The sequence below is a fragment of the Megascapheus bottae genome, chromosome 37 (genome assembly GCF_031878675.1).
Source record: "Megascapheus bottae isolate mThoBot1 chromosome 37, mThoBot2.hap1, whole genome shotgun sequence".
In the NCBI taxonomy this organism is placed as follows: Eukaryota; Metazoa; Chordata; class Mammalia; order Rodentia; family Geomyidae; genus Megascapheus; species Megascapheus bottae.
The window spans coordinates 350,922-373,723 of record NC_143545.1 but is presented as its reverse complement, the minus strand read 5'-3'; the positions used below and the strand labels follow the sequence as shown (position 1 = coordinate 373,723).

At 44.5% G+C, this 22,802-nt stretch overlaps 1 protein-coding gene and 1 pseudogene across 1 annotated transcript in view; one reads left to right on the top strand and one right to left on the bottom strand.

The window, feature by feature from the left end:
- Window positions 1-22,802, top strand: part of Cecr2 (CECR2 histone acetyl-lysine reader) — a 66,843-nt gene that overhangs the window by 11,137 nt on the left and 32,904 nt on the right. Inside the window, exon 2 of the mRNA XM_090325328.1 lies at window positions 22,513-22,607. Within this exon, the coding sequence (XP_090181454.1) occupies window positions 22,513-22,607 (95 nt within the window). The remainder of the gene's footprint in view (window positions 1-22,512; window positions 22,608-22,802) is intronic.
- Window positions 806-3,736, bottom strand: LOC150041929 (translation machinery-associated protein 7 pseudogene; annotated as a pseudogene).

The following is a 22,802-nucleotide window of genomic DNA, read 5'->3' as shown; positions in this document are numbered from 1 at the left end:
TAAAAAAGTCAAAACTGCAAACCACGTCTTACGTTTCTGCTTGCTACTAGTTTTGCAGTCTCTTACGCGTCTGATGAAACTTGGATTAATTGAACAATAAAATCTCTTCAAGTTCTGAGATTTCTGTGATTTAGGGAGGCCAGCTCATGAACAGGAATTCACTTTTTGTTTTGGTGGCAGTGCTGGGGCTTGAACTTGAGGCCTGAGTGCTGTTCTTGTGCTTTTTCACTCATTCTGCTACTTGAGCAACAGCTCCACTCTGTTTTGTTTTGTTTTCTTTGATGCTCATTTAAATGTAAGAGTCGTAATTTTCCTGCCAGGGGCTGTCTTTAATTTACAATTCAAAGATCTCAGCCTCCTGAGTAGCTAGGATTATAGGCACGAGCCATGATGCCTGGCTCGACATTCACTTAGTATAATGAAACTCAGACCACAGAAGCAAGATTTGAAAGGAAGGAAGGATTAAGCATGATTTTATAATTGAGAAGCATGGTTTTGTTTGTTTTTAAGTGAGTTGGTTTAATTTCAAGATGATGCAGAGTAGAACAAAGAGCAGACTCTGGCAGGAATCTGGGCTGGGTTTACTTTAGATTTACAGCTGAGGTAGGAATGGCTGACAAACTAGAGACTGAGCCTCTGTAGGACCTTTGTTTATTTATTTTGTTTTTTAAGGTTGTTCTTATAGTTCAGAGTCCTAGACAAAGCTTCGTTGTACCTATAGGAGGCAGAGATGTCACCACAGGAAATCCTGGTGTTTAATGGAATGGAATTGAAGGGCACCATCATCTTGGGGTCAAGGAAAAGCTCACTTTTTGCCAGATTTCTTAATTCCCCCTGTGGTGGGCTTCCTTCCCCACGGCCTGTGCCTTTCAGTTCCTCGAGTTCTTCTGCTCCTCTTTCTGTTTCTGCTTAAAGGCCTCGTCTTCCTCGGCCTGCTTCTTGGGCTGCTTCAGGGGCTTCTTCTTGCCACCTCCTCGGCCAGACAGGATGCCAGCTCTGCCTTGGCCCAGACCCTGTGTGTGTTAGTTTTCCTGATCTTGAACTCAGGGCCTAGGTGCTGTCCATGAGCTCCTTTTGCTCAAAGCCTAGTGCTCTAGTGCTTGAAAAACTGCATCATTTCCAGCTTTTTCTGTGATTTAACTGAAGAATCTCACAGACTGTGCTACCTGGGCTGGCTTCACACCACAGTCCTCAGACCTCAGCCTCCCGAGTAACCAAGAATATAGGCATGGCCGCTAGCACCCGGCTGCTTATTTTGTTGAGACTGCGGCTGGCAATGCACTGTGGGTGGGTCTTGAAATGGTGATTTCCTGTCCTACTCTTTCCTGTGGCTGGGAATCCAGGTTTGTACCACTGCACCTGCCTGCGGAAGCATGCTTGGTGGCTCCGCAGAGTGATGTCTCTTTTCAGTTTAGCAAGCCTAGCACCTCTGTAAGTGCTGTGTATCTGGGGCCAGGAGTGTGGCCTCGTGGTAGAGTGCTTGCCTAGCATGCACGAAGATCCGGGTTCGATTCCTCAGTACCGCATACAGAGAAAGGGCTGGCAGTGGTGCTGTGGCTAAAGTGGTAGATCTCTAGACTTGAGAAAGCCCAAGAACTCCGACTCTGAGTTCAAGCTGAGGAGGCTGTCTGGGGAATTAACAAGTGAAGTCCTTCACAGAGTTATCATTTTTCGTTTAATCCATTAAAATTCTAAAAAAAAAAAAAAGGCCATAGATACGCTATTCCTGTAATAGATCCATTAGGTCTTTTACTGGGCTAGCACTTTATCCCTTAACGCATAGCCCCGCTTCTAGCTTTTTTTCTTTTCCGGTCCTAGGCCTTGAACTCGGGGCCTGAGCACTGTCTTTGGGCTTTCTCAGTGCTAGAGCTCTACCACTTGAGCCTCAGCACCACTTCTAGCTTTTTTGGTAGTTGAGTAGAGATGAGTTTCACAGACTCTGCTGTCTGAGCGGACTTCCAGCTGCTATCCTCAGATCTAGCTAGATTGCAGGCATGAGTCCCGAGCACCCACCTGCTTGTGTAGTTTAGTGCATTCTCTTATTAGTCTTTTGTCACATGCTGATTGCACGAGTATTGAATTAGTTCACTGTCCTTTGGGTAGCTGTTTCAAGGCTGGTATTTATTTGTCCCACGATCAGTTTTGATAACTTTTTCTCAATTAGAGGTGTCGTAGGTGCTGCCTTACGAATCCATCTTGCGTGTTGACTGAGTTTGTCATCAGTGAATTTCCCAAGCCGAGAGGTCCTGTGGAGCCCATGCCCATCCTCTGTTAAGAGAGTTGTGTAAATAACGGGTGCACACACTGCAACCAGTGGAGAAGAAAGGAAACAATGGCCTCCGATGTGATCTAACCTAATTCTGTCTTTCTCCTCTGCCCTCTCCCCCTCCCTTCTCCCACATTCCCCTCTCAATCTTCTCCCCTCTCCCCCCTCCTCTTCCCTCCCCTCCCCTCTTTTCTCCCTTTTCCCTCCCTCTCCTCTCCCTTCTCCCTTCTCCCCACCCCCCTTCTCAGTGTCAATTGGATGTTTTCTTAAATTGGGGGTCAGCTTTGGGCTCCTGTACTTTTGATTCATGTCATCTCCAGATGAACTAACATGAGCAGTATTTTCTTAAGCTTGGACTTGAGGCTAGGGAGCGGGGGTCTGGGAAGATGGAAATGTTCCCCTTTGGAGGGTTTACTCCTAAAGTTTTCTGGTCAGATGTTTGTGCGAGGAGGAGATGGTGCTCCTGTCTGTGCTCCTGTCTGTGCTCCTGTCGTCTGTGCTCCTGTCGTCTGTGCTCCTGTCGTCTGTGCTCCTGTCTGTGCTCCTGTCTGTGCTCCTGTCGTCTGTGCTCCTGTCTGTGCTCCTGTCTGTGCTCCTGTCTGTGCTCCTGTCTGTGCTCCTGTCTGTGCTCCTGTCTGTGCTCCTGTCTGTGCTCCTGTCTGTGCTTCCGTCTGTGCTCCTGTCTGTGGCTGTGCCTTCCCCCTCAGGCCTCCTAAATTAGATACATTCCCCTTCTGCTCCCAGACGTCTCATCTCCGGGTCCCTTGACAGAGCAATCATTTATCAAATTGTTTGGCGCGGTGTTGGGAGGGGGCTGTCTCTTTGTTGGAGCGCCACGGGACAACCCAGCTTAGTCTCCAGCCAACTGCTGAGAGTTGCTGGACTCCGCCTTTCATCTACTCCTTGCAGCTCCAGCCTTCATTTTAGAACCGCAGCTCACTGGGCCTCTAATCACGCTGGGGACTGGAACACACACACTCTTGATAGCGTGCAGTCAGATCTATTTTTCCCTACCAGTTTTCTCTTGTGTCTGGTCAGTGCAATCTGGAAGCAGATTTTTATTCTTCCTTTGCATTCCATCTTCTGAGATGTATGTAACTTACCAAGATGTCCTTTCTTTTGATGTTATATTAGCAATCAATAGAAATAATAAGGTTTAAAAAATATTTTAAATCAGGTTCCATGGTGGGCACCAAAATAGTTCGCACTTGATGTCAGAAAATGCTTACCTTTATAGTACAACTAATTATGGATTCTCCCCCCCCCCCACCGCCTGTCAGCAGAGGACTGAACCCATGGCCTTATACTGTCGAGGCAAGTGCTTTTTCCACCAAGCTAAAAAACCAACCCCACCCTCCCATTACTTATTTATTTTTTTGTGGGACATGGGTCTTGAACTCTGGGCCTGGGCGCTGTCTCTCCTCTGAGCTCTTCAGCCCAAGGCTACTTGCCTTACCTCTTTCGAGCCATAGCCCCACTTCCAGTTTTCTGGTGATTAATTGGAGCTAAGAGTCTCACAGTCTTTAGTGCCAGGGCTGGCTCTAAACCAGGATCCTCAGATCTAAACCTAGATCCTCAGCTCTAGGATCACCGGTGTGAACCACTGTGGCCAGCTCCAGTTACTTATTCTTTTTGTCCCGTTAATTGAAACATATAAACTCTTTTGCTTTTTTTTTTTTTTTTTTTTTGGTGGGTCATGAACTCTGGGCTTGGGTCTTGGGCCACAGCCCTACTTCCCATTTTCTAGTGATTCATTGGAGATAAGAGTCTCACATTCTTTGGTGCCCTGCCCTGGCTTTGAACCACGATCCTCAGAGGTCAGCTCCCCGAGTAGGTAGCTAGGATGGCAGGTGTGAGCCCTGACGCCCGGCCCTGGTTTTATGACACAGCTGGATGTGTGTGCCTGCCAGTTCTGGGGCTTGAACTAAGGGCCTTGACACTGTCCCTGAGCTTCTGTGCTCAAGACGAGTACTCTACAACTTTGAGCCCACACTTGGAGAGGAGTCTCATGGACTTTCTTGCCTATGCTGGCTTTGAACCGTGACCCCAAATCTCGGCCTCCTGACTAGTTGGGGTGACAGGCTTGAGCCACTGGTGCTCAGCCTTATGGCACAGACTTTTTTTTTTCTTTTTTTGGCATCGGTCATGGCTTAAACTCAGGGCCTAGGTACTGTCCCTTCTTTTTCCGTCCTTCCTTCTTTCCTTCCTCCCTCCCTCCTCCTCCTTCTTTCTTCTTCCTTCCTTCTTTCCCTTTCTTCTTCTTCTTCTTCTTCTTCTTCTTCTCTTTCTCCTCCTCCTCCTCCTTCTTTCTTCTTCTTTCTTCTTCTTTCTTCTTCTTTCTTCTTCTTTCTTCTTCCTTCTTCCTTCTTCTTTCTTCCTTGCCATAGCTCCACTTTTGGCATTTTTGGTCAATTGGAGATAGGAGTCTCACAGACTTCCTCCGTGGGCTGGCTTCCAACTGTGATCCTCAGATCTCTGAAGAGCTAGGATTATAGGAGTGAGCCACTGGTGCTTGGATGACACAGAACTAAGGGAAAGAATGAAGTGCGGTTGGGGGAGGGAAAGGGGGACAAAAACATGAGACGGGTATCAAGGTTCGAAAGGTGACCAGTGCAGCTGTAGCCCCTCTATACATTACCCCGACAATAAAATAAAATTAAAGAAGATTGAAAGTGAGTTAATTCAGACAAATCATGACTCTCTAGGTTGTACAATTCATAAGTGATAGAACTGAAATTTGACTTGAGTCTAGGTCTGCCCTTACTCTGTCCAATTCATACTCTGTCCTTGTCTCGGGACACTCTAGGGCTTCCGGCTTCCCTGCTAATCTGGTACCTGGTCCAATGTGAAGAAATAAGAGGGAGATTTACATAGCAAAGAGGTAACAAGAAAAGGAAGAAAAAGTTAAACGTTGATAGTTCTGATCCTTGCGTGGCTGACTGTAGATCTCAGATTAAAATGTCATTTCAGAAAAAATTGCTTCAGGTACTTTTACATTTGCATTGGAATGTACTCCGCACGCACAGCAGTGAACCAGAGTCCTTTCCTTTCCTTGGTTGAAAAGTGGTTTTTGTTTTGTTTTGTTTTTGGTGGGCCATGGAGCTTGAGTTCTGGGCCTGGGCGCTGTCCCCGAGCCCTTCGGCTCAAGCCTGCTGCCCTACCTCTTGAGCCACAGCACCACTTCCTGTTTTCTAGTGGTTAATTGAAGATAAGAGTCTCAGTGTCTTTATTTAGTGCATGGGCCGGCTTTGAACCATCTTCCTCAGATCTCAGCCTCCTGAGTAGCTAGGATGTCAGGTGACAGCTGCTGGGTTGGTGGTGTAAAAGTTTTTAAGGAAAAAGTGTAGATAATGCAGATACCTCCAAAATGCTGGAGGGTACTAGGTTGAGAGCACAGGTTTTGAAGGCCTGGGATAATTTTGGGTGCAGCAAGTGAATGGACTGAGAGGGAATCCAGATGTAACTCAAGGGAAGCAGCAAGAATTGAAGCCAGAAATTTGTGGATACCAAATCATTAGGACCTTCCGAGCTTCCACAAGGTGGAATTTTATTTCAAGTGGTGGTGATCCTTTTTTTTTTTTTTTTTTTTTTTTTTTTTAAATTCTATAGCAGAAACAAATTCATTTACCTTTATGAGGGCACAATACCATCCCAGTTTAAACAAAAGGTAGTTAGGTGGAAATAGAAAATGATAGGAAGGGAGTGGTGGTGATCTTAAAAGAAGGAGCGGGGAACTTTTTTTCTGCCAAGAACCATTGGATATTTATAACATATGAAATTATCAAAACTATTGGCAGACTGCCCAGGAGAGCAGAAGAAAACCATACCAGAAGCATATGTAGCGGTCCCATCGTGGACTAGTTGATCTCCTCTCCAGCCTTATCTGGCCCTTGGGCCAGTCATTCCCCACCCGTTTAATGGTCTCTGGTGTGTATAGGTAGGATGAAGTAGTATGTAAGTATTTTCTGTAGCTTTAATAAAATACCTCAAATTCTAGTTAATTTACATGGACTAGGAGGCCTTTGGCTTCTGGGTGTGGTGGCTGTCCTGGGCCTCCCGTGTTCACTGTGGTTGTTGTGACTGGACCGACGCTCGCAAGCTGGTCTGTTCCGGTCTCTGTTCCTGTGAAAGCACAGTCAGCTTGGGCCCCACCCTCTCCATCTCATCCAGTGCCTCAGACACCCATGAAACGGGGATGTAGGGAGTAGTTTTCTGACACATTTAAACGCTAGCCGGGAGAAAATGGTGGTGTGGATTTGTCGTGAGGTGGGGTGTGGGGAAACTCAGAGTGAGTAGCCCCGTTAAGGATGTAGCAGTGCTTTGGACCTGAGCTGCTTCTTCTATTCAACAGTGGAGGTAAAGGTATACCTGAGTGAGACAGGGAAGATGGGGCTGGAGGCAGAGGTGTGATAGCTGCTGTTGTTGTTTTTTATTTTTATTTTTTTTCCATATTTTTTATTGTAGTGAATAGAAGGGTTACATTATATTCACCAGAGAGAAGGTGCATTACTTCACAAACATTGATACCCTTTCTCATAGCTGTTGTTTTTTACCCCATGTCTTATGTCTCTGTGGCTCAGCTGTTGGCTCTGCTCTGTCTTCCTCCTCTTGCCTTTTTGTTCAGAAGTGGCACTTTGGCTCATTTCAAAGATTACAGCAGTTTTCTGAAAGTCAGATGATAACATGTCTGATATCAGTGATAGTGGGAAATAAACTTTATTATGAGAAGACCAGTTAAAAATCAGAACCATAGTGAGATCTCAGGAGAGCTGGATTTGAGTGATGTACTTATTGATGCTAGTTAAACTAATAAACCAGGATGGTAAGCCCCCTTAATGAGTAAAGAAATAAACTGAAAGAGTCTGAGCTCTAGTGATTGATTCCTTATCTCAGGAGTTTCCACCTGAGACTGATTATCAGACTCACTGTGCACTTGAAAAGTGGGTATCTAGCACCCATTCATTACATTTACTGATGAAACTTTACTTGAGCAACTTCAGGAAATCAGTGCTGAAAGATCTAGGGCCAAGTAGTAATAAGAAAATAGACCAGAATGCCGAATTACAAATCTGCCATTTGAGTAATGTGGCTGAAGTGGTAGAGTGCCAGCTTTGGGAGAAAAAACCAAGCAAGGGCAAGAGGCCCTTAGTTTAAACCCTCCAGTACCAGAATATGTGTGGCTCTGCGGCACACACACACACACACTTTATCTTGCCCTCTGAAGTGTGAAACTATGGAAAACATGTCAGCCAGAAGTTGGAAGGAATCGATGCTAGTTTCCAAAATGGTTTACATTTTGGTAGCATATAGTATCTAATAGTGGATGTCAGTCCTTGCTTGCAGAAAAATCCAGGATTGCAGTTTATTTCAAACATCACTTCTTTTTTTTTGCCAGTCCTGGGCTTGAGCTCAGGGCCTGAGCACTGTCCTTGGACTTTCTCAAGGCTAGAGCTCTACCACTTGAGCCTCAGCACCACTTCCAGCTTTTTTCTATGTATATAGTATCGAGGAATCGAACCCAGGTCTTCATGCATGCTAGGCAAGCACTTTAACCACTAGGCCAAACTCCTGGCCCCCTTCAAGCATCACTTCTGACTTGTAGAGAGGGGTGCATTGTTAATGGTTATGGTTGTGAGAATGGGGGCCCAGAACTAAGCTAGTACTGTAGTAGCTAGTGTTGATTTCGCTTCATATTGTCTCGGTAAGTTCTCAGAGATGTATTTGCTGTCTCTCATCCTCTGAGACCATGAACACTTGATGTGACACCGACACTTGTTCTTGGGATATAGTCTAGCAGGAAGCAATGTCCTTAAAGAGAGACATTAATCAGGTTCTTGTTAGAAGAGTGGAGGGCAGCAGCCTTCACAGCCTTTTAAATTAGGACTTTGTTTTGTTTCAACAGTGGAGGTACTGGGAATAAATAAAAAGCTGTTTGTAGAAGAAACAGCCCTTTTGTTGTTTTTAGCCATTTTTATGGAAAATAGGTAATGAGTTTCCCAAGGAGTCTGAAAGAAAGTGGAGATAACAAGGAATAAAAATGTTTCAGTAGCCATAGTTGTGAAAGAAAGAAATATGATGCATTCTGTAAATACAACTTAATGATTTTAGTTGGCCTTTTTGCATTTGGGAGAAAGAAAGGCAGGAGACAGGCTGGCATAATCCCAGCTATAAGAAGGCCAGAGGTGAGACAGAAGAAACCGAGTGATTTGCTCAGTGTTACAGCTGAAGGCTCAGAAAGCCATCCATTCATATGTCCAGAACAAAGACAGTATGTGTGGCTTTGAGGTGGGGCAGGAAGAGCAGACTACTCGATTTCTATTTATTCTAATTTCAGTGCATCTTGATTTCCACCCACCCACCCCAAATCAGAGGTAAGCACTATACTTCACTACGGGTTCAGGCCAGTATTCGTAGGTATTTGGAAGGTGGAGATTAGGGGATCTTGCATTTAAAAGTTGGTAAGATTCCATCTCAACCCTGCAGAGGCCTGGTGGCACATGCCTGTCATGGCTGGTGATATGAAGCCCAAGTAAGAGGATTGTGACATAGACTGCCTAGACCCTATCTTGAAAGTAACCAGAGCAAAAATGTGTTTGAGGCATGACTCAAGTAGAAGAGAGTTTACCTTACCAGCACGAGCCCTTAAATTCAATCCCCAGTACCACCAAAGGAGGGGAAATGTACTGTCTGGTAAAGGTCGTTGTGCACGGGGGCACTGTAGTCAGGAAAAGATTTGCATCTCCACTGAATGCTCAGCAAATGGTGGTTGGATGGCACGTGGCCTTTTGTTGTGCAAAACCTACTATGTCCTTTGTACTTTGCCTTCTGCAGCCTTTCCCCAGCAAAATCATCTGTTACCATTTGTTTCAAAAGTGGTCACTCCAGTTATAATTCACATGGTTGAAATTTCTTTTTTCTTTTTCTTTTTTCCTTTTTGTGGGTCATGGGGCTTGAACTGGGCCTGGGTGCTGTCCCTGAGCTCTTCAGCTCAAGGCTACCACCCTACCCTTGAGCCAAGCCCCACTTCCCCATTACTAGAGGTTAATTGGAGATAAAGAGTCTCGGGTTCTTTTGTGCCCTGGCTGGCTTTGAACTTTGACCCTCAGATCTCAGCCTCCTGAGTAGCTAGGATGACCGGTGTGAGCCACCGTACCCGGTGTCTTGTTCTATTATGGTTACTTTTGGATTGCTAAGTTAGATCCTGAGCTTTATAAGTTAAAAATTGTGTACCAAATATGGTAGTGACCTACCATCACAGACATAAGCACCTGTGATCTCAGTGACAAGAAGGCAGAGGTGAGAAGACTGCACTGTGAAGCTGGTCCAGGCCTAGACTATCAGACCTCAAATTAACTAAAACAGAAAGGGGTAGGAATGAGGTTCAAGAGTTAGAGCCTGAGCACAGCGCCCTGACTTCAGCATTCCAGTACCACCACCACACTCGCACAAAAACTCCAGTTGTTTTTTTTTTTGAGTGGGGCAAGATAATTTAATGTATTTAAAACATGTAGGACACATTTAGTGAATTTAATGTTCATATTCTACCATTTAACACAAGCCTAATTAATGGCAGACCCACTTATTAACCAGAATCAAACATCAGAGCATAGTAGTTTTTTAATTTTAGTTTTTAGTTTTTGTTTTTTTGGTCAGTCATGGACTTGAACTCTGGGCCTGGGCATTATCCCTGAGCTCTTCAGCTCAAGGCTACTACCTATCCCTTGAGCCACAGGACCACTTCCAGTTTTCTGGTGGTTAATTGGAGATGAGAGTCTCCTGAACTTTTTAGTGCCTGGGTTGGCTTTGAACCGTGATCCTCAGATCTCAGCCTCCTGAGTAGCTGGGATTTCCATGCCCAGCAATTTTTAGTGTTTTTGAACTCCAGCACCATTTCCGGCTTTTTTTCCGTGTATGTGGTACTGAGGAATCGAACCCCAGTCTTCATGCATGCTAGGCAAACACTCTGCCACTAGGCCAAACTCCCTGGCCCCAAGTTTTTAGTTTTTTGAAAGCGTTATTATAAGGGAAGGTACAGAGTTAACGTGGACTGTGTCACCCTTCAATCTCTACCACATCCACCCACAAGTTATATAGTTCATTTTCAATGGTGTCTAGTGAGTTACCACCGCTGCATTTGTTCTCCCTCTCTCCCTCCATTTGTGACAAAGGCAAATAAACTAACAAGATGATAAGAAAATCAAAACTGCCATAAAGGAAAACAAATGTTGTTTCCAGATCCTCAGATCTCAGCCCCCTGAGTAGCTAGGATTAGAGGCATGAACCACCAGGCCCGCTGTGGTTTTTTGTTTGTTTGCTTTTTTGTTTTGGTATGTTTAGTTTTTGAGGAACCTTCAGACTGCTGTCCAGAACCAATAGTGCAATAGGGTTCCTTTTCCCCCATATCCCACTAACATTGTGTTCAAAACCACAATGTTGACCATATAACTGGGAAGAGTTGGAATCTCAGAGCTGTTTCTATTTTCTTTATGGCCAGAGCTGATGAGCATTTCCTCATGTGTTTCTTTGCCATTCTTACCTGTTCTAGAAGTCTCTTCTAAGCTCCTTTGCCCACTTAGTGATTTGTTTATTAGCTCTGGGTGGAGTTTATTCCTTGTATATTTTTGATAGTAGGCCTTTGTCAGTAGTATTGCTGGTGAACAAAGATGGCTAGTTTTGAGGGAATAATTTCTCCCAGGGCTGATGAAATAGTTTTCCTCCCCACAACACAAAACATCCCTCTCCCCCAGGATAAGGTTGGATAAATACTGCCAAGTTCTTCATCTTGGGACCTTTTGGGCAGTCTAGGTAACGTGCAGCATGTGCAGTCTAGTAACTTTTTTCTTTTTTTGTGTGCCAGTCGTGGGGTTTCAGCTTGGGGCCCTGCATTCTTACTTGCCTTTTTTGTTCAAGGGTGTCACTGAACTATTTGAACTGTTCCTCTACTTTGCCATCTTTTTGCTGGCTAATCGGAAATGAGAATCTCACAGTCTACCTGCATAGGCTAGCTTCAAACTGAGGTCCTCAGATCTTAGCTTCCTAAGAAGCTAGGATTACAGGCTTGAGCCACCGGTGCCCAGATTAATTTTTTTCTCTCTCTCTCTTGGTGCTGGTCCTGGGGCTTGAATATACTGTCTGTCTGTCCCTAAGCTTTTTCATTTGAGGCTAGCACGCCACCAAGGGAACCACAGTTCCATTTTCTTTTTTTTTTGGGGGGGGGTAAAGTTTATTGGAAATTAGAATGTCCTGGGCTTTCCTGCCTGATCTGACTTTGCTTTGAAATGCACTCCTTAGATCTCAGCCTCCTCAGTAACTAGCTAGGATTACAGATTTGAGGTACCAACACCTTGCTTTAATACTATTTGTGTTATCAGTTAGTATTCTGTCTCTGATCTGACATAATCAAACTGAAAGAGGAAGGTGCTTTTGCTTTTGAATTCAGTCCATAAGTATTTGGCCCTGTTGCTTTGAGCCTGTTGTGTGGCAGTCCCATCGTGCTAGGACCACCTGCCTAGCCACCTACCTAGGGGACCTGTCCACTTGAGCTGACGGAGAGAAGAAAGGACTGGAGTCCCAGAATCCTGACGGGGAGGGCTCACACTTATTATCATCTTCCTTCTCCCTCGGCCTCCCTCCTTAAGCATCATCTTCCACTACTACAGTTTGGAGACTCGGCCTTACACATACTCCAGACTCAAACTCGATGACCTTTCCACAACTCTTCTCTTTTTTTTTTTTTTTTTGCCAGTCCTGGGCTTGAGCTCAGGACCTGAGCACTGTCCTTGGACTTTCTCAAGGCTAGAGCTCTACCACTTGAGCCTCAGCACCACTTCCGGCTTTTTTCTATGTATGTGGTACCGAGGAATCGAACCCGGGACTTTGTGCATGCTAGGCAAGCACTTTAACCACTAGGCCAAACTCCCAGCCCCACAACTCTTGGTGGGAGTTCAGGCCTTCTTGAGCACCTCTAGTCACACATGCATCTTTTTAGAATGGTTGTCACTAATGTCCACCTTGTTTGAACTTATGTCACTTAGGACTGTTGTTGGTCCTCAGGCTTGAATTCAGGGTCTGGGCATTGTCCCTGAGCCTCTTTCTGCTCGGCCATTAGTCTCTACCATTTGAGCCACAGTGCCACTTCCAGCCTTTTCTGAGTAGTTTATTGTAGATTTTCTTGTCTTTTTTGTCTTTACCCACACGTAGGGGCAGCGGTGTTGACTGGTGAAATGTTTTCCCCTTCAGCTCACACTGCCTGTTGCGCTGTCATTCCCTAGTGGTAACCATCACTCCTGCCCACCACTGGACGGGGGCCGTGTCCACTCTTAGTGCTGTCCAGCACACTGTCCCTTGCTGAAGATGTGTAGACAAACATTTGTGATTGGATCAGTCTTTTTGTTTTTGCCAGTCTTGGGTTTGAGCTCAGGGCCTGAGCACTGTCCTTGGGGTTTTTCAAGGCTAGAACCCCACTACTTGCATTACAGCACCACTTCTGGCTTTTTCTGTGTATGTGATGCTGAGAAATCAAGCCGGTGTCTTTGTGCATGCTAGGCAAGCACTCGACCACTAGGTAGAGTGCTTGTTTTGTTTTTGTCATTTGTGGGCTTTGACTGGGGGCTTGGGTGCTGTCCCTGACATTTTTTGCGCAAGGTTAGCACTCTACCACTTTGAGCCACAGGTCCACAGGGTGTTTGAGTGATTAACTGGAAATAAATCTCAGACTTTGAACTGCGAGCCTCAGATTTCAGCCTCCTCAGCAGCTAGGATTACAGGCTTGCATTGCTGCCATTGGCTCCTGGCCACCGTCTTTGTTTTAAGTCAGAAGTCTTAGGATCTATCTAGTGTGCCCTGGGTTCTACTTCCCAGAGCTACTGGAAAAAATGGAAATGTAGGGCTGGAAATGTGGCCTAGTGGTAGAGTGCTTGCCTTGAGCAAAAGCAGCTCAGGGACAGTGTCCAGGCCCTGCCTGGGTTCAAGCGACAGGACTGGACAAAAAAAAAAAAAAAGCATTTTCTAGCAAGAAGCACCGACAATAAAACAAAAAGGCTGGAAGCGGTGCTGTTTTTACTTCCTGTCTTAGGTGTGGAAGCCCAGAAGCCCCGATTGGAAACCCTGGACCTCAGTGATGAAAGTGAGCATCCTGGCTTGGGGTGGGGCAGAGAGAGGATTTGTGTTGCTGGCCAGGGCCCCGCTTTTCCAGACCTGCCCGCTCTTGCAGACTTCTCTTCTGTGAAGCCATCCGGGCCTGTCCATCTGAGTGCCTCCCACCCCGGCAGGGTGGGCACCATGCCGCCAGCCTTTCCAGTCATGGGGAATTGTTGGTGTTAGGGCATTTCTGGTGGAGGAAGACGTATGCAATTTCTGAATGCTTTTTTTTTTTTTTTTTTTTAAGCCTTAGGAGGCACTGTTGCTAACATACACATATTCAGAAGAAAGTAATCTAGCTTTGCACATTTATTGTGTAATTAATACTTTCCAGTTGATGTTTTGAGTGGTGGTGGGTTTCCTTCCTGTTCCCACAGCGTTACAGCCGTGACATGGCCGTGCTGTGGGGCCTTAAGGGAGTAGTCTGCTGCACACAAAGCAGCGGAACAGACCTGCCGGCCTTTGGGGACTACCCAGATAAATCGGTTGCTCACGGAAAGTGTTACAGAGCTGCCTTCAGGTCCCTCCAGCTGATTTATACTTTACCGCTAAATTGGCATGCCACATGCCTTTGGGGTTAAATTAACGTACTCCACGTCAGGAAGCATCAGCTGCCAGTCCAGGGTGCCTTCTGGAGGCCAGAGTGCCTTTCCCTCCTGTGTCCTAAGCCCACACTCCAGGCAGTCTCTGTGGAGAGCAGCTGCGAAGGCCTTCTGGGGCCTGCTGTGCATCTCCTTTGTGCACGTGGGGTTCTGGTCCCACGCAGGTCTTTCATGTAGGTCTACATTGTACCGGGTCCTGTGCAAATTAGGAAGATTTGTAACTCGAAAAGCAAATACGACCAATATGATTCCAACATGATTTTATTCCTGAGCCACGTGTGTGTGTGTGTGTGTCTATCTAAATAAAGTCAGAAATTATTGTGACTAAATGGCAGTAGTGTAAATCTGCATATTGATTCTTGGAAGCTGAAGAAAAGAAACAAATTAGTAAAAGGTTAAAGAAAATTCATACAGGGAATAGGAACATGGTATACAAGGGGAGGCCCCCGTAATGTGTAAGAAAGAATGTAGTTGAGTGCTGGCCGTCTTGAGGACATTTCTGTACCATTAGGCGGTCTTCTGTCTGGAATTTGGCTCTTAGGAAAGCAGGACTTTTTAAAATGAGCAGCCGCTCATCCTTACCTGGCAGCTTTTCTGACCATTGTCTTTTTTCATTGTCCCCAGGGGAAGGCTTAGTGCCCCTTGCTCTACCTTATTCCCTCCCTTCAGCCACGGAACATTGAAGAGATTTGTCCGTGTGTGTGTGTGTGTGTGTGTACACGTTAAGCAGGCTTTTCCCTAATGAGCTGTGACGCCAGCTGCAAGAGGGGCAAATCCTGTTACTCTCTTCAGCCCCTCTGAAGCTGCAGAGAAGCAGTAGGAATGAAGTCTCCTTTCAGCCTTTTCTGCTGTTTTCTTTCCCTGTCCTCTTCTGTTGCTGAGCATCTTGGCAAAGTTCAGATTTCTGTGCTCACAGTTCAGTGCACACAGTGAAAGGAGAATACAAAAGGCCCAAGGAGAGAAAGTGAGAAGAGGAAAAAAAGGTTGGGGCAAATATCTTTTAGGAGGGTCCCTTGTTGCCTTAGTCTAAGACTTAAGCTCTGGGTTGAAACCTTAAGCACTAAAGCTTTGAATAACCTGGATTCCCATGTAGTTCTTTGGAGACCGTTTTATTGGTGCTTAAGCATAGGAGGTTGTTGTGTATTAGGAGAGTTTGAGTTTTTTATTTTGGAATTTATGAATTTTGAAATGGAAACTGATCACCTACCTTCGTCTTTGCTCTTTTTCCATAGAATATCCTTGTGAGGAATATGGGATAAATGTACTATTATTTAATGCAGCACTTGTTTTGTATAGCATGGATGGTATTTACCTCATTTTTTTCTCCATATCACCCCTGGAAGGGCAACATATTTTTATGTATGTGAGAAGCACACGACATCTTGTTGTGAAAAAGGTTTTAATTGTAAGAATTTCTAAACATTTATATTGTTGCTACAATTAAAAATTAAATCATGGGGCTAGGATTTTGGCCTAGTACTTAGCATGCACGAAGACCCGGGTTCAATTCCTTGGTACCACATATATAGAAAAAATCCAGAAGTGATGCTGTGGCTCAAGTGGTAGAGCTCTAGCCTTGAGAAAACCCAGGGTCAGTGCTCAGGCCCTGAGCTCAAACCCAAGACTGGCAAAAAAAAAAAAAAAAAAATTGGCTGAGGGCTGGAGGATCACAGTTTGAAACCAGCCCAGGCATAAAAGTCCTATGAGATTCTTTTTTTTTTTTAAATTAAAGAATTTATTAACATTGATTTTATATCATATTTCAAATGACTTGTTTAACAAACAAGTATTCAAGAAGGGAATCTCTGTATACAAGTATGGACACTTAGATTTTAGAACATAATCAAAATTAGGCTGAGGGTTTGTATGTCATAGATACGTATTAATCTATGTAATAAAACATTATGTCTATGGAGTCATAAGGTTTTATGTCTATGTAGTTGTGTTTTTTTTTTTTTTTTTTTTGCCAGTCCTGGGCTTGAGCTCAGGGCCTGAGCACTGTCCTTGGACTTTCTCAAGGCTAGAGCTCTACCACTTGAGCCTCAGCACCACTTCTGGCTTTTTTTCTATATGTGGTACCGAGGAATTGAACCTGGGTCTTCCTGCATGCTAGGCAAGCACTTCAACCACTAGGCCAAACTCCCGGCCCCTGTAGTTGTGTTTATATTTCCAGTACCATGTCCATATCCATAGCATTGGGTATGCAAATATTGAGTCCTCGCTCTTGTACTGTTTGGATCTAATAGCCACATATTAAGGATACCATGCACCTTTTGTTCCTTGGGTCTTGTCTCACTCAACATGATTCGCTTCACTTCCCTGCAAATGCCATTATTTTATCTTGTCTGTTGGCTATATGGAATTCCATTGTATATATATATATATACCACATTTTCCGTATCCATTCATCTGCAGTAGGGCATCTGGATTGTTTCCATTGCCTGGCTATTGTGAATAGTGCAGAGATGAATATAGCTGAGCAGGTGTCCTTATCATATCTTGGGTTATGGTGTTCAGGATAAATGCCCAGAAGTGGTATGGCGGGATCGTGGGGAAGGTCTATTTTCAGTTCTTTAAGAAACCTCCACACTGCTTTCCAGAGTGGCTGAACTAGTTTACAATCCCACCAGCAGTGCAGTAGGGTTCCTTTTTCTCCACAACCCCGCCAGCAACTGTCATTGTCTGAGTTCAAAATCTTGGCCATTCTTATTGGGGTAAGGTGGTATCTTAGGGTTGTTTTTATTTGCATTTCTTTTATGACCGTGGATGATGAACATTTTCTCATATGCTTTTCTGCCATTCGAATATCTTCTTTGGATAAGTCTCTCTTTAGTTCCATTTGGTGAATGGTTTGTTGGTTGTCTGATGTATTATTGGTAAATATCTTTTCCCAGTTGATTGGCTGTCTCTCTACTTTTGTGGCTATGCTTTTATCTATGCAGAAAGTTTTTATTTTTAGGTAGTTCCATTTATCAAGTCTCTCTCCAATCTGTTGTGACCCTGGGATTCTGTTCAGGAATCTTTTGCCTGTGCCTATGAGTTCCAGTGTCTCTCCCACTCTTATCATGTAGCAGTTTCACGGTTTCTGGTCTGACATTGAGGTCTTTGATCCATTTTGAGTTAATGCTTGTGCATGGCGAAAGGCTAGGGTCAATTTTTAGTTTTCTGCATGTGGCTGCCCAGTTTTGCCAGCACCAATAATTGAATAGACTGTGTTTGTTCCACTATATATCTTTGGCTCCTTTGTCAAATACAAGTTGCCTATAGGTATATGGTTCTATTTCTGGGTCTTCTATTCTGTTCCACTGATCTTCTGGTCTGGTTTTGTGCCAATACCAAGCGGTTTTTGTTATTATGGCTCTATAGTAGAGTTTGAAGTCTGGTATTGTAATACTACCTGCATTGCTCTTTTTGCCTAAAATTGTTTTGGCTATTCTAGGTCTTTTCTTGTTCCATATGAACCTTTGGATTGTATCTTCTATTTCAGTGAAGAATGTCTTTGGGATTTTGATGGGGATTGCATTGAATTTGTGTTATCAATTTTGGCCGTATGGCCATTTTCACTATGTTGGTTCTCACTACCCATGAGCATGGGATGTCTTTACATTTCCTGGTGTCCTCTTTAATTTCTTTTGTTAGGCTTTTATAGTTTTTTTTTTTTTTTTTTTTTTTTTTTTTTTTTTTTTTTTTTTTGCCAGTCCTGGGCTTGAGCTCAGGCCTGAGCACTGTCCTTGGACTTTCTCAAGGCTAGAGCTCTACCACTTGAGCCTCAGCACCACTTCTGGCTTTTTTCTATGTATGTGGTACCGAGGAATCGAACCCGGGTCTTCATGCATGCTAGGCAAGCATGCTACCACTAGGCCAAACTCCTGGCCCAGGCTTTTATAGTTTTTATTAAATAATTCCTTTACATCTTTGGATAAGTTAATTCCTAAGTATTTTATTCTTTTGGGGGCTATTGCAAATGGGATCATTTTCTTGATTGGCCTTCTGTTTGTGTATTATTGGTGTACAAGAAGGCTACTGACTTTTGAAGGTTAATGTTGTATCTGCCACTTTGCTAAAGTGGTTTATTAGTTCTAGGAGTTTGGGAGTAGAGCTTATTGGGTCACTCAAGTAGAGGATCATGTCATCTGCAAATAGGGATAGTTTAACTTCTTCTTTCCCTGTGTGGATCCCTTTGATGTCCTACTCTTGCCTTATTGCTCTGGCTAAGGGTTCCAGCACTATATTGAAGAGAAGTGGAGGGAGTGGGCATTCCTGTCTAGTTCCTGATTTTAAGGTAAATGGTTCTAGTCTTTCACCATTTAGTATAATACTGGCTGTAGGTTTTGCATATATGGCTTTAATTATTTTAAGAAATGTACCTCTTATTCCTATTTTTTCTAGAACTTTCAACATGAATGGATGTTGTATTTTGTCATGCCTTCTCTGTGTCCAGAGAAATTATCATATGATTCTTATCCTTAGCTCTATTGATATGATGTATTACATTGATTTGCGAATGTTAAAACAGCCTTGCATCTGTGGGATGAAGCCTACTTGGCAAAAACAAAAACAAACAAAAAAAATTAAATCATTAGCTGAGCGCTGGTGGCTCACATCTGTAATCCCAACTACTTAAGAGGCTCAGATCTGAGGATCACAGTTTGAAGCCAGCCCAGGCAGAAAAGTCCCTATGAGATTCTTTTTTAAAAAATAAAGATAAAAAATTATAGCTGGGCATGGTGGCTCATGCCTGTAATCCTAGCTACTCTGGAGGCTGAGATCTGAAGATCAAGGTGCAAAGCCAGCCTGGGCACTAAGGCCCAATACTCTTATCTCCAGTTAACCACTAGAAAACAGGAAGTGGGGCTGTGGCTCAAGGGGGCAGGGTAGGGCAGTATCCTTGAGCTGAAGAGCTCAGGGACGGCGCCCAGGCCCAGAGTTCAACCTCCAAGACTACCCCCACTCCCCCCCAATTTTTTTTTTAATTATTTATTTTTGCCAATCTTGAGGCTTGAGTTCAGGGCTTGAGCACTGTTCTTGAGCTTTTTCTTGCCGGCAGTTTGACTGCAGAGTGGCAAATACAGGCTTGTTTTGTTCTTGGTTCATTTGTTGGTAGAGACTGTTGGGATTTACAGTTGACTAAGAAAAAGAGGGGAAAGTAAGGGTTTATCCCTGTTCCTGATTTTAATTTTAATGATAACTTTATAAAAATGTGTATTATAAAGGAGATTTATAGAGGGGTTGCAGTTACGTAAGTCAGGCAATGAGTACATTTCTTTTTGGACAATGTTATCCCCAATGATAACTTTTCATCCTATTACCTTGGGGTTGCATTGGTGCATCCATGCCTGCATGCCTCTCCCCCCACCCCCCACACTCCCAGGTAGCTTTCTGATATATAACACATAGTGTTGTGTTACACATAGTTTTAAAAGGCAGTTTTATATTTAAACCCATTTGCTTACAGATATGTTCGGGAACCTATAGGATGGAGGCAATGGTAAACAAGAAAGGAGTTGGAATAGTGTTTGAAAGTCTGGGTCTGTTCGTGTCTCCCAGTCCAGCAGTCCTGAAGCTCTGCCCTTCCGTGTAACACTTTCTTCAGTTGCTAGCCAGTTAGACTGTACTTAGCCTACAGGAAAGCAGACTTTTCTCCCAGAGAGAGGGGTCTTGCCAGTCCCACTTAACTGACCATAGTTCACCGCGATCATTTTAAGGTTCTTCCCCTTCATATTGACTTAGGGAAGCTTCGGGCAAGCTCCTGCAGGCCACAGGCCCAGGAGCCACGCAGCCCAGAACGCCAGTGCCCATTCTATACGCTACTCTATATGATAATTATTTTATAAAATGTACATTAAATATTTTCCACAGAACAAAAGTCATTTCTCAAGTAGCGATCATGTGTCCTGTGTTAGACTTATTGTAACCCTCTCAACTAATGCCCTCCTCCCAGTTCTTTATGTTCTCCAGTGTGGCTATTATAATCACTTAATTTGGTATCTCCTGTGTGTGGGGGGGGGGCTTGAACTCAGAGCCTGGGCACTGTCACTGAGCTTTTTTGCTCAAAGCTAGTGCTCTGCCACTTGAGATATAGCTCCAGTCTCGGCTTTTTGGTGGTTAATTGGAGTCTCGTGGACTTTTCCTGCCTTAGCTGGCTTTGAACTTCAGTCCTTAGATGTTAGCCTTCTGGTAGTTAGAATTACTCACTGAGCCAGTAATGTATCAACTCTCAGAGACATTACATAATGCAGCCTGAGGACCTCCAATAAAAACTGAGGTTTGGGGGCCGGGAGTTTGGCCCTGTGGTATAGTGCTTGCCTAGCATGCACAAAGTCCCGGGTTCCATTTCTTGGGTACCACATACATAGAAAAAAAGCCCGAAATGGTGCTGTGGTTCAAGTGGTAGAGTGCTAGCCTTGAGGAAAAAAATTACAAGGACAGTGCTCAGGCCCTGAGTTCAAGCTCCAGGACTGGAGGAGTGGGGAGGAAGAGCTTTGGTGCTGCCGGTGGCTCCAGCCTGTAATCCTAGCTACTCAGGAGGCCGAAATCTGAAGATCCCAGTTCAAAGCCATCCCAGCTACTACAAAGCTGTGGTAGCCTTGAGCTGAAGAGCTCAGGGTCAGCACCCATGCCGAGTTTAAGCCCCATGACTCACAAAAAAAATGAAATAAAAATAAAAAACTAAAAACTGACCTTTGGGTCAGAAGCATGGCCTAGTGGTGGAGTGCTCGCCTAACATGTATGAAGACCCTGGTTCAATTCCTCCCTACCACATACATAGAAAAAAAGCCAGAAGTGGTGCTGTGGCTCAAGTGGCAGAGCTCTAGCCTTGAGCAAAATGTGTCCAAGGACATTGCCCAGGCCCCGAGTTCAAGCCCCAGGACTGGATAAAAACAAAAGCTGAAAGGCAAGCTTTTTGGGTGGGATTTTAGACCAGTGGTCTAGTTATTGTTCACATATACAAGGTCCTGGCTCCCACCCCTACCATTCTGCAAAGTAACAAGTCACACGAGGGTTGTGCTTTTGAGCCACTGTGGTGGACCAGAGGACTCATAGGGGTGTATGTTAGGTGGTATGTAGATGCCACAGCTCTGACACTGAAGCTGGAAGAGTGGCAAAGCGAAATTCACCTAGGAAGAATGTAGATGAAAGTCTCTGTGTGAAGAACTCAGTGCAGGTGGCCCAGATAAGGGATTTCCAGGTCATAGACGCCGGAGCTTTTAGAAAACCCCAAGCAAAGCAAATGCATCTCACCAAGGCATCGCTCAGCTATATCTAGATGATGTAAGAGTAATCTTATTGCAGCAGTCTCCTCTAGACCTGTAGGAGTAGCATCATTAAAGTAAAAATTGCCAGATTGTTTCCTCCCAGTTCGAAATACAGTGTTGCCTGGTGGTTTATTTATTGAAACTGTTATATAATAAAGAGTACTTATAATTAGTTATAAAGCACTTAATGCTTCTCTCTTTTGCTTTGCCATTAAGTTAGAAAGCTATACAGCATGTAAGCTATTTGATTATATAACTAGCATTGCTTTATAAAAAAGAAATATGTACTGGGCGCTGGTGGCTCATGCCTGTAATCCTAGCCACTCAGGAGGCTGATATCTAAGGATAGCAGTTCAGAGCCTGTCCAGGCACAAAAGTCTGTGAGACTCTCATGTCTAATTAAACACCAGAAAACTTGAAGTGGCTCTCTGGCTCAAGTGCTAGAGCCGTAGCCTTAGGCTGAAGAGCTCAGGGACGGCACCCAGGCCCAGAGTTCAAGCCCTACCACTGACAAAAAGGAAAGAAAGAAATATGCATGCGTGCATCCGTTCACACCTGTATCCTAGCCACTGGGCCTAGGATGAGATCTGGAGGACAGCAGTTAGGAGTCAGCCTAGACGGAAAAGTTCACTAATTCCGTCTCCAAAATCAATGAAAAAGCAGGTGTGAACAGGGCACTGGTAGCTCTGGACACTTGTAATCCTAGCTACTCAGGAGGCTGAATCTGAAGACTGTAGTTCAAAGCCAGCCCAGGCAGAAAAGACCATAGAACATTACTTGGGAAAAAGTCACCAGTGGAGCTGTGGCACAAGTGATAGAGCACTAGCCTTGAGCAAAAGAAACTCAGGAACTTTCCTGAGTTCAAGCCCCAAGACCACTGTTCACATGCTTACACATGCATGCACGTGCACACGCGCACACACGCCAGGGCTGGTGGGCTCTAGCCCAGACCCTGAGTTCAAACCCTATTACTATCTCCTCCATCCTTCCCCGATAACTATGGCTGTTTCTTTCACAGAGTAGATAAAAGGAATGGGGGTTTAGCAGGGGCAATAAGAGAAGGTCGAGGGAGAGCTTGAAAGCTAAATTAACTGTTTAGCTGCAGTCACTGTGGGGGAAGAAGGAAGTTGCAGTAAGTTCTTTGACTTCACTGTCCTACCACTCTCCGTTGCTTGGGCCCTGTGTTGGTGTGGGCAGGTAGATTTTAAGAAATCTCCGTGTTTGATCTCTCTCTCCACTTGTCTTGCAGGAGTTGGAAGCAGCTCTTCACAGAGATGACGTGGAATTTATTAGTGACCTGATTGCCTGCCTGCTTCAGGGCTGCTATCAGCGAAGGGATATCACGTGAGTAACTACGAACCGTGCTCTGGGTAACTGTTTATTGCGCATGGCTAGCTGGCTGGTCCCAGTAGCTGGTCTTGTCTTTTAGAGCACAGGAGACTCTGTCAGTAACCCATATAAAGCAGTAAGCCCTCATGTGCAAATACATAGTATACACATGAATTCCCTGGGTATGCGCATCCTTAACTGATAGTTGAA